A 16,754-nucleotide genomic window follows, 5' to 3' on the forward strand; every position below is an offset into this window, starting at 1 on the left:
GAAATCAATTTCTAAGCATCAGAGAGAGGTTTTAAACAAATAAATTTTAAAAAAAAAAAAAAGCTCCCCTCCGACCTGTGATTGAGGGACAGTTAAAAATAATTGCCCGTGTTAAGAGACAGGAGACCAGGTTACAGGGAAAACTACCTTCTTTCAAAGCCCGCTAATGGCCATACGATTCATTAGGTTACTTAATCCTAATAACCTTGCTAGCATCAGTCCCGGTGACCCAGCCCATTAAGCACCACCAGCTAAACCCTATAAAACAGGCAAGGGGAATGTCCAACATCTGAGCACATTTATTAGCATTATGTTCCTGAGATAACATGCCCCCGGCTGCCCTGCATACTGCTGCGGGCAGGTTGGGGAAAGAGGGAGCTCTGTTTTCGGAAGGGCTGAGCACAGGACCAGGACTTCGTCAGACGGGTGGCCGATCCCACCGTCGCTGTCACACACGGTCTCCCGTTCTCTCTGCTTTCCACCCCCGGCCCCCGTCTCTGCAGACAAACAATAGCTACATTTGTGGCGAGCATTTTTTCCTTCTGATTAAACCCAGGCCAACCAATGGCAGCCAGAACGAAACAAAACGCAGAGAGTAACATTTCTATCATAAACGGGAGTTAACAACTTAAAAAAAAAAAAGAAAAAAAAAAAGGGGGGGTGGGGGTGTGAGAAAAAAAGACTCCCTTACACCGAAACGTGCAAGTGAGTCATTGCGGTATCACCCTCCGTGAAGGAGTCGGCTGAGGGGGAGACAGGGAAAAGGGAAGTGAGGGAAGCTGCAAGGCCGGTTCCTCCCGTGCCTTCCAGAGCTGCAGACAAACCGGGCGCCTCCCCGGTATTTCCCTGCCAGGATGAGGTCTCTGTAATTTACGACACGCGAGTTGTTACAGCATTTGCCGCTGCTCAGAGTGGGGCTGGTCAGGGCGCCGGCACATGCAAGCGATTAGAAGAGCGAGACCTCTCCCAGCGCGGCTACCACCTCCTTCCTCCGGCCCTCTCCGAGCAGGCAGATCCATTCCGCTCCCGGCTGGGGAGGGCTCCCCGCGGCCAGAGTGAAATCCCTCCCAGGATCTGCAGGGGAGCAAACCGTCTTCAGACTCTGATTCTCTACAATCCCCCTACCAACATTTCTTAATTTTTCCTCTCCATTTCTAAGGAAGAATGCGCCCAGAGGCAGCGGGATGGCGTTGTTCGCACGCTGCCCCGCATTAAGAGATGCCGGCCCGGGGTTCCCGGCGGGGCTGCCGGCGGACACCGGTCCCAGGCTCCCACTGCTGCCCACCCAGGCAGCAGCGAAGGGGCGGGTGGCAGGAGCCGCCGGGATAATGCCCGGTTGAGTTGAAGGTGATCAGGCAGCGTTCAGCCTCCACAAGGAGCTGACACGATCCCTCGTTATTTTCGCAATAGTTTTAACACGCTGGCAGAGATGAAAGAAAGAACAGCGGCGGGGAGGGAACCGCAGCGCCCTGCCGAGCTGCCCATTCCCGGTGCTGTCTGCTCTGCGGAGGGTTTGCCGGTGATTAACCCTGAGGGCTGATCCTGCCAGCCCTTCTCCCCGGGAGCAGTGACCGCGACGCTCGCCGGGGTGCCAGGGGCACCGACTGCTGCCCCGCAGTGGGGCTGGGGGGGAGGTGCGCCCTGCGCCCCGTCCCACACCTCCACAACTGACAGCGATCCTGCTGTTAAACGCTTTTGTCTCTTTTGTTGTTGTTGTTTGGTTTTCCTCAAGGGCTATTTTAACTCATTAAATGTTGCTCTGGCTTGGAACTTGTCATAACAGAAGCCTGCTTTATTTATTGGGTTATTTATTTCTTTTACCAGCAACAATATCCCGAACACAGTCCAGTTGAAAGAAGGAGTTTCCAAAAACAAGGGGGGAAAAAAGGGCGGGTGAAGGTGAGGGGAGGGGGGGCGGGGTGTGGGGGGGTGGTTTGCGTAAAAGAGAGAGAAGAAAAGAGAGGGAAAAGAAGGAGAGGGTGGGAGAGCAAGACGGGGAGAAAGCGAGAGATAAAGAGGAAAATCTAGAAGAAAACAAGAAGGAGGGGAGAAACAAGAAATGGAAAGAAAACAAGAAACCAAGAGAAAACAAGAACGCAAGCAAGAAAGAATGACAGAAACAAAGAAAGAAAGAAACTCACACATGCCAGCTTTTCAAAATTAAAACAAGAAGCCCCGAAGTATTCATTTTGGTATTAATATTATTTAACATTAAAAACTCCGGGAACTTCAAACAAACTTCTTGCAGGGAGAAGAAAGAGAAAAGAACTATTCTCTGGAAACCATTTGTTCACAGCTCGAACTGTGCCTTTTTGGCTTAGAAACAAAACTCGAGACGCCCAACCCTGTCCCTCCTCCCCCCAGCATATATCTTTTCAGCACACATTTTAAAATAAATATCCTTACGAGTCTTTCCAGAATGCCTCCTTGTTATGAATTGATAGGATACAACATACCCCAGCTGTGTGCCTGGAAGTTGGGATTTAGCCCTTTAAATGCCAGGACAACATCTGCGGGGAAAATAATTAGGGCAGCTTCGCCCCCTCCACTGGGTGCTGCCGGCGGGGGCGGGGGGGGCCGCGCCGCCCGTGCGCGGGAGGTGAGCGGGAGCTCCGCGGGCACCCGGCACGCCGCTGCACCCCCGGATGCCGCGGCAGCCCCGCGGAGCAGCAGGCGGCCACTCGGTGGTCTGGGTGCAGATAACCCCAGGAAAGAGCACCCAAGAAGGCAGAGGAGAAAATGGTACTTTTTCTGACTCTCCCTGCAAGCTCTTTTAATTTTAGCATGCTTTTTGTCCTACTGCTCAGCAAGCCAAAATATAAAGAAGATTCAGAATCTAATTTCCATAGAATTCAATAAAATAGGGAAAAGGTTGCCAGGAGTCTCCTTGGAGGTGTCCTGCTTGGGAAACACGGGCCGAACCTGCACGTTTTTCGTCCCAACATAAAATTAATTAAACCTAGAAGATATTTTCGAGGACGTTTACTTAGTAAAGTTTTCCTGTAGCTATTTTGTCCGAGAAGAGTGCTTAACACACACAAAAAAAAAAAAAAAAAAAAAAAAAAAAAAAAAAAAAAAGCAGGAATCACAAACAGTGTGATTTTATGTTTATGGGTTTACAAGATGTCAGAGATCTCTCTTCGGAGAGAAAAATATATATATACACATACATACACACACACACACACACACACACACGTGTGTGTGTGTGTAAACCGTTACTTAAAATGACCACTTCGCTTTGAACAAACAGACAAAGAAAAATCAAAAGAAAGATGTTACCGTTTTAAACATCTTCTGTGTTAATACATCTTACACTCAGAATATATTATGTGACTTTATCATGTTTCAATCTCTATTCTCTTGTCGCTTTTAATGAGATTTTTACTAAGATGTACGCTTTTAGTCTTACGTTTGGGCACGTCTTCTTAGGGTTGGACAAGTGAAAAATACCTTTGTTTTCAAAAATAAGAGAGACGAGCGAGTACTGGCATTGTAAATGACGTAAGACTATGGACATATATTACAATGATCGGTCATCACAAATAAAAAAGTATGATGAAGCACACGCTTGAGGTGATATACCTCTAGAAAATGAGTTACAGTTAGTTATTGTCCCTTCTCGCCTCCCTGTATCCAGCACTATATTACATCTTCTCAGCCAAGAGCGGGGGGGAAAATAAATTTAAAAAAAAACCGAACTCGTTGTCCTTCGGGGAACACCATCTCTAACAGTTGTCTTACAGAGGAGGAGCTAGTGACCAAAAAAAAACCCTGAGGAGTGAGCCCTTAATCCAAGGTGACGCACAGCTTTTTAATCCATGCCCCCACATATATGTTTATGTCCACGTATTTCTACAGCTTCTGCTTAATGCACCAGCAGCGTGTTACTCTGGGAGAGGGAGTACATGTCAAATCCTCACAGATCTAGTGATTTTAGGTTGCCGCTTGTTTTGGGGAAGCTCCAGAAAATATAAAAACTGTGTGTGGGGATAATTTTTCCATTCGTTTAACACCCCCCCGCTCGGTGAGCGCAGACGCCCGCCGCGCCAGGTACGGGCAGGGCAGAGGGAAGGGGCTCGGAGGCGGGCAGCCCCGGGATCCCGGGCCACCGCCTCCTCCCGCCGGGGGCTGTGCGTGGGATGTGCCCGAGGAGCTCCCGCCAGGGCACTGTCCGGCACTCCCTGCCCCGGCCGCGGTGCGCGGGGAAGGGGCACACCCCCGCCTGCAGAAGCCTGCGCTCCAAACCACGGGTTTGTCTCCCCTCCCTTTCACGCCCGGGACTCCCACCAGAGTCAAGCCAGAACGGGTTTCCTGAAGGCAAACTGCCTTTTTCAGAGCCCTTTAAATCCCAGCCCGGCCCCAGGATACAGTGCACACCAGGATGCTGTACCAAAGATGCCAAGGCAGCCCCGACGCGGGAAGTGCGGTGGATTCAAGGAGAGGGAGCAGTGAAATACTGAAAGTACTCGCAGCTGGCAGATCACCGCAGTACCCATGGCAGGGGGGGCTCCTGCGAAGACAGGGGGTCCCAGCCCCTGGGTTGCTGCCCGCGGCCACCGCACACGCCCCGGCCAGTGCGGCCGCGGAGCTCCGGCGACGGAGAGCCGCCCTTTTTTTTTCCTTTTTTTTTTAAATTTCCCCAGAAAGTGCGGAATTCACTCGCAGGAAACGGCAGCAGGGTGACGAGAGGGTGCCCTGCCCCTACGCTCGCCCCGCCGTGCCCCGGCCACAGCAGCTCCCCGAGCCTGCCTGCACCTCCCCGCGGATGGATGTGCTTCATGCCCTTGTCGTGCACGGAAACCCAGGCCATCCTGCGAACGACGTGTTGCCTAAATAAAGATAAAACGTGCTATACATCACAGGCTTTCCCGGTTATTCTCAATGACTTGTCGATTCCTTCCCCCTCCCCATCCATTCCCCTACCCCCCACCCCCCCCCGTCCCCCCCCGCTCCCCCCCCCCGGCACACGTGCAATGATAGAAAATGGTTTTTAAATGACGAAGGGTCACGTAGAGCCATCCTGATCGTTTAGTAAAAATAACAGAGCTATTATAGAGCCGAAGGAAGGAGCCAGGGAGTTCACCCACACAAGGCTCCAATACCGCGCCTCGACTGAACGCACACACAGAGGCAAATGTATGTGTGTATATATATATATATATATATTCACATACATATATATGCAGCGGCACCGTCCCATGTGAGCCTCAGGACTCTCTCATTAGACCGTAAATACGTGCACAGATGACAGTGAGCGCTCCTGTATGGAGGGAGGGGGGGGCGCGGAAGGGCTGCTTGTGTCTTTGGGATGAAAATGTACATAAAGCCTTTTATGAGAGCTCGGGAGACAGCAGTTGCTCACTAACATACTTTTTTTTTTTTCCATCTCTTTTGCCGAAAACTGGAAATAATTAAATTCTTTAAAGGTTTACTTTTGAAACCGTGGCTGGAGAAAACTATGATTCAGGTGTAAATAATTACCAAAGTCATGAAAGCAGCAACTGCTACATGTGGTTTATTCATTGCTTGCCTTTTTTTTCCCCTTTTTTTTTTAATCGTTTGATCATTTTCATCCCTAACTGTCTGCCAAATTCACATATTTGTAATTTACTAAACTTTATCGTTCCTACCAGGATAGGGATGTTGTACATTAGTTACCAGACCCGTCCTGCCCTAGCCCAGTGAAGAAGCCTGGCTGGAACAAACTGGATGCTCCTCAAGAAGAGATAACGCTATTACCCCGGTATTAGAACTGAATAAAAGATGCTCCCCCTTTCATAAACGCTACCAGACCCACTCGACTTCAGACTCCGGAGAAGAAATGAATTATTAAAGGAAAGAAATTGTTTAAACACAATAGCTACTTGGCTAAATGAAAGCAATCCCTGGGGCAAGACTAACAGCGTTTGGCCAGAGAGCACGATAATAGAAGTATCCGTTCAATGAAAACCTTAGAGAAATAGGAGAAACGTGGATGTATAACACACAGCATATAAAAAAAAGCCCAGGATTTACTTCATGCCTGTTTTCTTCAGCCAGCTCCTACTTTTTCTTTTTTTTCCTTTTTTTTTTCTTTTGCCTACACTATAACTTCAAGCCATTTGACTCTTCAAACAATCACGGTGGAAAAAGGCAGGAAACCGAACTTTTTTTTGCCTGTGTCGTATTAAAAAAAAAAAAAAATTGCATAGTAAGCCACCACTTGAACATGTTCTGGTGTTGTAAAAGTGTTTTTTATCAGGCTGTAAATTACTGCCACTCTGACAGAGCAGCCGGAAATGTAAATCACACCGTAGAGCTGAAGTTATGAAAAAGTTTGTTCCCTTTACTGCATCCCAGGAAGATCTCAGGGCTGTTGGATTGGGAAGGGAGGGGAAAGGCTTGTTTACTATTTTCCTTCTTCGCCAAACTTTTGGCTCCACGGTGCCTGGGACTTTGATGAGAAAGAATGGACAATGTGCAGAGTCCCTTCCTATGACACCCAGGCCACCGCCACTTGGGAGGTCCTTTGGCCTAATGTAACCACAGCTAACTGCTCCCAACAGGAGGCTCTGTGGATCAGGCAGGGTCACAATTATACTTCTGTTAAAGGCAAGAGTTGCCTTAAAAAAAAAAAAAAAGACAAAAAAAAAAAAAAGACAAAGGGGGGAAGGAGGTAGGCAAGCAGTTGAATGAAAGCCTTTAGATTCATTTGGGGAAGGAAAGACCGAGAGAGGAGCTAGTTGAAACCGTTTCCAAGAGGCATGAACAGAATGAGGTTGCATCCATCCAGAGGGAAATTTTGGGGAACGAGGTCCGGGGCACTTCACACGGGGTTACTCCGACCCCAGGGCTGCCACGCCAAATCGCCCGTCGGGAGCAGCGGACCTTCCCCGCAGTCCTGCAAAGTGTTTTGAGGACTCATCCACGGACGGGAGTCTTCCTTGGTGCCATACATTGCATGGACATTGCTCCTCTAAGGCGGGGAGGAGAGGGCTACACAATCACGGTCCACAACGAGCCCTCAAACATCACCCATTTGCGCGGAGGGGGAGAAGAGCTCCAGGAGGAGACACTACAGCCGATCGGCCTCTGATTTTGGCAGTCGGGGGGCATCAATATTTTAGGGAGGTGGGAGGACAGGAATGTTGAAATTCATTATACGTCTCGAAGAGGAGGATGACTTTCCAGAGCTGTTAAAACACGAGCCTCTTGCATTTACGTGAAGAGGTGAAAAAAAAGCTGGGAGGAGGGAAGAGGGGGGATCTCCCTACCTCCGCCGCTTACCGGGACAGCAGCTGCCGGCCCCTGTGGGTTTGCAGTCGGCCCGTCCTCCTGGCTCCCGGCTAGCCGGTCGGGTGTGCTCCCAGCGCCCGCCGGCTACCCTTCCTCTACTCCTCCCTCTCTTCCTCCCGTCCCCCGTTTAATGTTCCCAGATTCACGCCGCTTCGTTACCATCCCCGGTAGCCCGAGCCCCTCCGGGTCGGGGGCTTTGGGCGGATCCGAGTGCTGCCTCCCGCCGCAGCGGGCGGGGCACGGCGCGGGGTCTTGTCTTGTCTCCCCATTCCCACCCTGTCCCCGCGTCTGGGACAAGGGGACACCTCAGCCACCCAGCTTCGGGCAGCTCCTTTCAGGCAGCGAGATCCGACCGGGAGAGGAGGGACCGGCTCTGGGGATCAGTTCGGCCGCTGGCCTCGGCCCCGCTCCCCGCCGCCCCCCGCTTACCTGGACCAGGGTCCCCGTGTTCGGCGACGGGTTCTCAGCAGGACGAGGGTGAGAGGGCCCCCGGGTGCACGAGGGCATGGCATGACCCCCGCGCACCCCAGAGAGATCCGGCGAGAGGAAGAGAGAGGGAGGAGAGAGGAAAAGCCTTTTTTCCCCCCTTTCTCTCCCCGTTTGAGCCGAAGTGACCCGCAGTATCTGGAGAAGGTTTTTGAAGACGTTTGGGAGGGAGGGAGAGAGTTTTCTGCTGAGAAACTCAATCTGCCATACAGTAGCGACTGCATCTGGGATCTGTCACCGCTGACAGCACCACAGGGCACAGACATGATCTTCTGCACAACACTGCAACTCCCCAAAATACCCTCCTCGCTCCCAAGGTATCTGCCGGCTTGCATCGCACTCCTTCGCCAAAAGGGGGAAAGCAACCTGAGCCCCCGCAAATAAATACACCGAGAGGAAGGCAAGAGAGAGCAACCCTGTCTCCCCCTTCCTCTCCGCGATGCTGAACGCTCGGCCGCCGAGGGCGCAAGGCGAGAGGCGATGTCATGCTCTGAGGGCGCAAAAGCCATAAATGTAGGCTCTCGCGCCGCGAGATTCTCGGGAATGACTTTAATGAATAATTTCGGAGACAGTTATGGCTTTAGGTAATTACTGCGCGGCTCTATGAAAACCAGATTTGGGAGAGAGGTAGTCAAGGCCAAGCCATGTGCTTCGGCTCGCCCCTGCCAGACCGCTCCAGACATCACCTCCCCCCATCGCCGCCCGACCCCCGGGCGTCCCCGGCCTCCTGCACCCCCCCAGCTGCCGGGGTCCTCCTTTGGGCAGCGCTGCCAGCAACTTTGCGAAGGCTAGAGGCTTGTCGGGGGAGCACCTAATATTATTATTTTTTTTAATCTCTTCCGCCTCCTGTATTCTCTGGCAGAACATTTCATTATCTTTTAGGCCAGTTTTAGAAAACTTCTCTGGGTTTGCACACGTATTTATCTTTTTAAGAAGTTCATTATACGCAGCTGTTGCAGCCTAAATCCACATATGGCATACAAATAGGGACCCCTATAGGAGAGTCGGCCTCTCTATTACCCCCACATGTTTGTTCAATAGACCGGACGGCAAAACGATTCCACTGCTCTGCACCAAAATAGAATTGTACATTTTTCCCCCGAGTCCTTTGGGCAACGCAGGGGCTTGTTTCTGCTTTGAACAGCCTCCACGGTTAGCAAATGAAGGGCTCCGAGATGCGGGCCCGCTGATCCCCATTGTTTCGCTAACACATTACTGCTGTTCCCAGAAGGCCGCTCCAGGGGCAGCGGGCCCTCGGCCCCAGCCCTGCGGCTTGCAGAGCCCTGCGCCTTGCCCAGGCAGTCCGCAGGGTACGGGCCGCTCTCCGCCAGGATCCGCACGGCCTCTGTCGGCGGGGAGGCGGCTCCAGCCTCAGGACAGGGGAGTCCCCGGGGACTCCCCTGCCACAGAGCCGTCACCAGTCAGAGGTCTGCCATAAAGGGCAGAAATAGGATTTTGCTGGGATTTTTTTTCGGTTACGGCTTGTTTCGCAGCTTTTTTTTTTTTTTTCTCTGTAACAATTTTTTTTAAATTCGCTTACTCTCCCCCGACCCCCTGGGTCGGTGGCTGTGGTGGGAAGCCGAGCTCACAGCATACCGTTTGCACTGATTCAGAAAGGAAATGTTCCTTTTCCTTTCGAGATTACAGATAGACACAGAGGAGCGTTGCGGTATCTTAGGGGGTTTATTTTATTTTATTCTGCTGGAACAAAGAAATTGAAGCATTTTAAAAATTATTTTTAGGGTCACACAGGGCTTTGCTTTTCTTTTCTCCCTCCTCCTGGCAAGCATGTTTTACCGCGAGAATTTAATCCTTCAGATAAGTTGTCTAACATTATCTTTTTCCTCTGGAGACGAGATGAACAGCTTTCTCATCCACCCCCCCGTCCCTCCTTCCTGGTAGTAGCACTGATTGTAATGTACAGCTGGACAAGTGTCAGCCGTCCAAGACTGCGAACAGCCAGTGGAGGCTTAAGTTGTATTTATTCAATTATTACTTTTTTTATCTCCTTGAGGGAAAAAAATAGAGTGATACGAAACATAAAAAATCGTAAAGTAAGAAGTTTGTCAAAATAAGCGCATCAAACGTGGTCTTGGGTCCCGCTGAGCCAAGGCTTCCACGCTGGCTGTTCAGCGTTACCGTCAGCCAGCCCCAGCTCTCAATTAGAGGCGATTCATTAGGATTTAATAGCAGGTGCAAAGCCATCTCCTTGCCAGCAGCACTGCCGTTTGGGTAGGGAATCGTCTGGTTTTAGAGCGGCCTCCAACTCTCCCGGCTCGTTCTAAACCTGGCTACCACTTTGGATAACGGGGTGTCGGCGCGCCTGCGACTGCCCGCGTGTAAGCGTTGCACTTTGTTTGGCTAATTTCTCCCTGCCGACATAAGGTGGAAATCTGCCTGGCTCGATATTTATTTTGGAAGACAGCGCTGTGGGCGAATGCGCCGGGAGAAATCGGGCTGAGATAAAGCAAGCGCTGGGCCGGGGGCTGGGGGGAGCGGGGTGGGTGGGGGGAGTAACCCCTCCCGCGGAATGCACCGCTTTTGCTTTCTCAAAGTCCCAAACAGACAAATAAACAAACAACCTCGGCGGCAAACTCAGAGGAGCCGGAGCCTTCGGGGTTCAAAACCGGGCCGTGCCGAGGAGCCCCGGGGCTGGAGTGCCGCGTCCCACTGCACCCGCATCCCAGCTGGCGGCCGCGGCCGGGCCGGAGCTTGGAAAGCGTCGCCGTGATTACACCCAAGTGGAGAGCAGGATGGCTCCGAGCCGTCTGATCTGACGTCAACATGTCTCTAGCTCCTCGCTGCAAGATAGAGGCAGCAGAGCCGGGGGAGGGACGGCTCTAATCATTCCCAGATGTCTCTAATAGCAGATATAAAGACTTATATAGTGTCTGAGAATAAATTTGTAATCAATGCTCTAAAATCGCATCATCAAAGCAATGGTATTTCTGGAGGAAAATGGGATTGGGGGGAGGGAAAACTGAGGAAGAGGGAGACACACACCGCGCTGGTTTGGGAGGGGAAGAGGCAGGCACAGGGAACCTCCGAAATCCGCTGGCCCCGCGCATCACCCGGCTTTGCTAGAATTTATGTGAATATATAATTCAGATAACAACTCTGCTTTACGCTCCGTTGTATGTGACAAGCTGAAACAGCTGAACAGTAATTGGCTAATCAGAAATAGAAACGATGGGAACTGCTTTGCAAAGGCACATATTTCATGGCCCGCAGGAAAAAAACCCCCAAATTAAAAATATATAAAACATTGATAAGCCCCTCGTTACAGCAGAGGGGATTATGTCTGTAGGCGTGCGGAATGCGTTTCCTTCCCATCGCTACTTGGAGATTTCTTCTGGGTGTATTTGTGAGTCGCTGGGCGAGTACGTGTGAAAAAGGAGGATTAAGGTTAGGTTTCCAAGCGCAAAAGGAGGATATTTTGCTTAGGGGTTTTATTATTAACCTTCTCTCCCCATCTCCCTGCCCTCCTTTCAAGTTCATGCTGTCTCCACGGCATCCCCTAGTACTGTTTTATATCCCGCGAATTTGCCCGCATGTGGCCCGGCGCTTGTTCTAGAGGTGTCTTTGGCTTGGCCGAGAGGCCCCGTTGCAGCTCTTTGACAACGATATCAAACTAGAAATAATTATTGCAATAATCTTTTGAGGCAAAGAAGAGGTCCTGGGAACCACGGGGGAGAGGGGGAGTATGTGTAAAAAAAAAAAAACCCAGACCACAACATAAAGCAAAACGAAGGAAAAAAAGCCCCACCACATTTTTTCTCTTTTGCTTGCAGGAGTGCAGGTATGGCATACACATCCGATAGCAATGAGGTCCCGCATGTTGCAGGGTCCCCCAAAACTCAGTACTGCCAGCAGCCGATAGGCTCGCTGCCAGCAGCGGAGCACAGAGCCGGCCCCTCGCTGCGTCCCTGCTTTCCAAAACCCGGACGAGCTCTGAAATTCCACGCTGCTGTCTGCCTCGGGGCCCCCAGGGGACACGGAGCCACTGGGGAGGTCCTCGCCTCCCTGCGAGAGGGCGACCGTGCTGTTTCGGGCCTGCAGCCGGGCCCACACCCCGGGGAACCGAGGGGCCGCTCCCTGGGAGGGAAGGGGAGGAGGGACGTCACCCGGAGGAGTTTTGTCGCTCTTCCTTTTCAAGGGCAGAAAAAAAATTAAAATGCTATGTTCTCTTGAGAGGGAGCGGAGAGTCTCTCTCCCCCAGCCACGAAACGAGGCGACGAGCCTAAGACACGGGTCTGTAAGTCAATCAGGGGACAGGGGCTTCAGCGACCCGGCTGCTCTCCCCCGGCCCCCTGCCCTCCCTTCTCTCTTCCTCCCTGCACCCACAGAGAAATGTTGCAGAGTGGGAAAGGCTGCTATGCCTCCTCCTTCGTGCCTTAAACCTCGGTAAAAGCTCCCAAAAATATTTTGTCCCCGAGGAATTACCGGACAGGTCGACGGGATGCCGATGCCCCCGGGTGCGGGCAGGATGCAGAGCGCAGCGCTCTGCTGTTATCAGGCCTTGGCTCCGCCGGCGGAGAGCTGAGGCCAGGGCACTGACATCCCCATCTACCATCAATTTACCTTCTGCTTCCCCATTTAGCTTTTAACGTCAAAACCTACATTTTTGTCGGCTCCGGCCTGTCTAGGGCTCCTGTGATTTAGCTGCAGGAATGGCTGCTCCTGAGAAAATAGCGACATCCTCATTAGTGAGCAATTAAAAGAGATCCTCCTTAGCGGATTCGGAGGGGGTCCCAGTTCTGATAAACTGACTCTACAAAACCGGAAAATTATTCATGGGGAAATATCGGACAGGCTATTCGGAGACTGGATATCGGAGCCGCCCGCCAGCCCTACCGCGCATCACTCGGGGGGGAATTGCAACCCGGTGACTCGGTTGAGGGAATCTATAGAGAACCTGCCCATGATGTGCAGCACCGCAGCACTCGCAGCCACCCCTCACCCCTTTTATTTTTTCCTGTGCCGCTATAAAAAAAATAAAAATTGTTTGAGCAGGGAACCCAGAGTGCGAGAAGCTCCAGTTCATCAGCTGCGCAACTAATAGGCAAGGAAAAGCAAACAAGGGGGCAGATTCTTCTCTCCAAGTGTTATAAACAGAGGCAAGTGTCTGTAAACACAGACCCATGCTGGAGAGCAGAGCCGAGCTGCTTGACCCGACGGGAGGGAGGGCACATCACTTTTGTCTGGTTGTTGTAACCCCGCAACCTTCCCACTGTCAGCAGGGGCGGCGAAACGGCATAGGGGCTCCCTTATCTTTCTATGGGCAATTGCACATCTACCTACGCTTACTGCTGGGTCTCGTTGGGAACCACTTCCTTAGGCGCGGTGACATGGGAAGGCCGGCAGGTAAGCAGCCCTGGACCTGGAGAGAAAGCCAGCTTGGTTTAAGTTGAGATGATTGGAGTAAAAGTACAAAATACGAGCCCTAATTTTATTATGGAAAAGGTGGAAAACCTTTCCCTTAATCAGGAATGGACAAAAAATACCTAGACCATCTTCCTTATGTGAATTTAATTTAATTCCTTTAATTTTTTTCCTTGCGCGCCTGCGATGCAGAAGGATGCCACGCATTTCCCAGCACGGAAGTCTTGCAGCTCGCCCTGGTACTGGGGAGCAGAAAAGTCACCAGACTGGCCCCGGGACCCTTGTAAAGGAGTCGATAGACGGGGCGAAATATATAAAGAAAGAGAGATCCTGCTGGGGAGGCAATGAACGTACTAAAGAGACCCAGAGCATGGGCTGCTGCAGTTTGCAGCTGGATAAAAAAGGTTAAAAATAATTATACTCGCTGTGGCGTACTGGAAACGTGCAACCCAGGAGAGTTTTAGGAACCACAAAGCTAATATTAAGTTCACCGTAGTTCATTGTAAATCTTACATATTCCCTACAGCACACCCTTCCCACCCACCCGCAAATCCCTTGCCTTGTTCACTCTTTCTTCCTTGACGTAAAGTTACCTGCTACATAATCACTCTGAACAAAGCTCACCAGCCTCCCTCGCCTGCCTCCGGCCCCTCTCCGGGAAGCCGCCCCCGCTCAGGGCCCGCGCCTGGCACCGCCGCGGCCCGGGCTCCAGCAGCACGAAAACCGCGCATCTCTGCTATTCCTGACCCGCCCGGGGTTTGCACCCTTGTCCATTTCCCGTTCGCAGTAGGTCTCCTGCATGGAGAACACCACCACAAGGAATTCCTGTTCAGCTGAACTGCCGGTTTCTGTTCAACACTCACAGGGCTGAGAGATCACTCCCTCCCTCTACCCCTCCTTTCATTCAGTCACTTGTTTAAAAATAAAATTAGGAGCCATCTTTATAATTTAGTTTACTTCCGAATATTTTAAATATTATGAAAAAAAAGCCATAAACAACGCTGTTATTCAAAACATTTTGAGGTATAAAACATAAAAAGATTTGGATTTTCTTTTTCTCCTTTTTCTTTTTTTTTTTCTTTTGTTTTGTAAAAAACACACACAGTGGTTTATTGAGTACTTACAACGTTTACACCTTCAATATTAATTAGATTCCACTTTTTCCCTTACGGACGGAAGTGCACATAACCAATAACTGTTGAAAACATCTTCAAATACCGAACGACCACAACAAAATTACAACACTAAATACCGAGTCAATCGAAACATTGGTGCAACTGCTTCTGTTGAAATATAGCTTTATAATCCCATGAATATTTATATCCAAAAGGCCAAGTATTAAAGATACACTTCACATACACACTAATGCCAGGGAGGGATTTTTTTCCTTCTCTATGATTCTGTTTTCCCCACGTGTTTTATACAGAGCAAATAACATTCACAAAACATTTAGAGACATTACCCCTTACCAAGCTGGAGTTTCCTCTTCATATATGGAATGCTTTTTCCCTCTCCTTCAAATATCCACATTTTGGGGGGTTGGGGGAGAAATTGCACATAAATAAACTGGATGATTCCAAATACAAAGAGTCCTCAGAGTAGAGCTCACTACCGAGACTAAGAGGACGGCTCCTCCAGTCCTGCCGTGCTCACTGCTTGAGCTCCAAAGCCCAGACATGCTGCGGCCAGCCAGTCCTCCCTTTGGTTTTCTTATCGTTGCTGCTAACTGTGCTTTTCAAGATTTCGTTCTGGGGAGACACGATGCGAGGGGAGAGAGAGAAACAGAAGGGGGAGAGGGGAGAAGAAAAGGTTAGATATATTCCTCCACTTTCTAAGTCGCATCTGCTTTGCTTCGAGTTCGAAAACTACGACGAGACTCGAGCTCATCGAGGCCTGCGGGCTTCAAGAGACATAACGGGGACCTCCATGGGATCTCGCCGCGGGCGAAGCCGCCGCCCGTGGGAGCAGCCTCGCGTGGTGCGCGACCGCCCGCGGGCCCCGGCGGAGGCCGATTCCCGCTCCGTGCCACCCCGCTGCTCTGCCGCGGCCGGAGCGCAGGGCTGGAGGCTGAGAGGCGCCAGTCATCCACGGGGATTACGAAAAGGCCCCCCCTAAACCATCCCCTCCCTGATTGCGGGGAGAAGCTGGGCACCGGCATGTACCAGGGCAAAATATCGGACTTGCGGCCACGAATATATGCGGGAATCAATCACACGCGAGCACGCCACGGGGCCTACACGAAATTGGGCTTGCGCTGCCTCGCCTAAGCAGACTCTCCCGCTAAAAATCAAAAAAGTTGAAGCGCCGAGTGCAGAGACGGGAAAGCCTCTCGCTGCGAACCTCGTACTTGCCGAGGGTTTAAAGCTGGGCTGGGCTTAGCAGGTAATCATGCCTCCAGATTTTCTTTTTAAGAGAGCGGAGGCTTGCCTCCTGCGAGATCACGGTTTGGGATACGGGACAAGCAGCAGCCCGGGAAATAACCTCCCCGGGGGCCCCTAATGTGGCAGCCTTTTCCCCGCGGCTGCTCTCAACCACCGGGTCGGATCCGGACGCTGACGGCCGCCCGCGGCTGTGCACTGTCCCGCTTTTGGCCCGCAGCTACGGCCAGGGACCGGTGGGACCGAGGTGTCCCCTATGGACATCCCCCGGCGACTCTGGCCAGCGAGGCGCCGGGTGGGCTCGGATGGGGCACCGGCGGGCGACCGAGCAGCCTCCCCTCCGCGGCTCCCCCGCCCCGTCCCGCCCCGTCCCGTTCCGAAGCACTGACCAGCTCTTTCTTCCTCTTCTCTTCCTTCACGTCTGTCTTCTTGATCTCAGCCTTGAAAGCCTCCGCCTCCCCGTTCTGGTCGTCCTTCGCCAGCAGGTCCATGAGGTAGGCGATGTAGCTGGTGGCCAGACGGAGGGTTTTGATCTTGGAGAGCTTGGTGTCGGCGGGCACGTTGGGGATGCACTCCCTCAGCTCCGCGAAGGCGCTGTTGATGCTCTGAGTCCTGCGCCGCTCCTTGCGGTTCGCCGTGCCCCTGCGTTTCACCGGCCGGGGCCCCCCGAGCCCGGGCGGGCCGTTCCCGGGAGGCACCCCCCCCGTAATGGGAGTGGTCCATGCCCGGCGCCCCGTTGGCGTACTCAGGGCTGTAGGACAGAGCCATGCTGTAGTCGGGGGGGGACATCTCCGGGTGGCTGCTGATGAGCCAGCCGTGGAAGTAGGGGTTCTCCTCGTGGCCACAGCGGGTGGCGGCGGCGGCAGCGGCAGCGGCGGCGGCAGCGAAAGGGTAGCCCTCATGGTGCACCACCGGGTGGTGGGGGAAGCCGCCCACTAGACTCATCCCCGCTCCCTAGAGCACCCCACCCCACCCCCCCCGGGCCCCAAAACAAAGGTTTCCCCTCCCCGCCCGCCCCCCACCCCCGTCGCAGCGGCGGGAGATGCTGCCCGCCGCTCACCCCTCAGCACTGCCCCGCTGCCCGCTGCCTCTCCATAGGGCGCTGCTGCAAAGTCCCCGCGGGTGCCCGAGCGATCCCCCCTCCCCGGGCGCCGCCGCCGCCGCTCATGCGTTGTGCCTCCACCTCCTCCTCCTCCTCGCCCGGGGCCGGGTCTTCGAGGAAGCGCGCAC

The 16,754-nt window shown here is 52.5% G+C and overlaps 2 protein-coding genes across 2 annotated transcripts; both read right to left on the reverse strand.

The window, feature by feature from the left end:
• Positions 1-4,263: 4,263 nt before the first annotated feature.
• Positions 4,264-8,417, reverse strand: LOC121672853. Its single transcript, XM_042045761.1, has 2 exons — positions 7,708-8,417; positions 4,264-4,832 (listed from the first exon to the last, which is right to left on the reverse strand). The coding sequence occupies exons 1-2, from the start codon at positions 8,271-8,273 to the stop codon at positions 4,484-4,486; spliced, it is 915 nt and encodes a 304-aa protein (XP_041901695.1). The 5' UTR covers positions 8,274-8,417; the 3' UTR covers positions 4,264-4,483.
• A 5,667-nt stretch (positions 8,418-14,084) lies between these two features.
• Positions 14,085-16,489, reverse strand: LOC121672852 (heart- and neural crest derivatives-expressed protein 2-like). The gene is given in 3 exon segments (XM_042045760.1): positions 14,085-14,894; positions 15,914-16,228; positions 16,230-16,489. Coding segments are annotated over 3 exon segments (654 nt in total). The 5' UTR covers positions 16,470-16,489; the 3' UTR covers positions 14,085-14,795.
• Positions 16,490-16,754: the final 265 nt, after the last annotated feature.

This window comes from Corvus kubaryi, unplaced genomic scaffold (assembly GCF_017639235.1).
Source record: "Corvus kubaryi isolate FWS band 111438036 unplaced genomic scaffold, C.kubaryi_AGA036_p1.0 65007, whole genome shotgun sequence".
NCBI classification, from domain to species: Eukaryota; Metazoa; Chordata; class Aves; order Passeriformes; family Corvidae; genus Corvus; species Corvus kubaryi.

What these genes read in the sequence shown, in the direction of transcription:
- LOC121672853 (XM_042045761.1), bottom strand. Translation starts at nt 8,273, where the DNA reads ATGGCTTTTGCGCCCTCAGAGCATGACATCGCCTCTCGCCTTGCGCCC. An exon ending in ACACGGGGACCCTGGTCCAG is followed by an intron (nt 4,833 to 7,707) that starts GTAAGCGGGGGG and finishes ATCTTTATTTAG; the next exon opens with GCAACACGTCGTTCGCAGGA.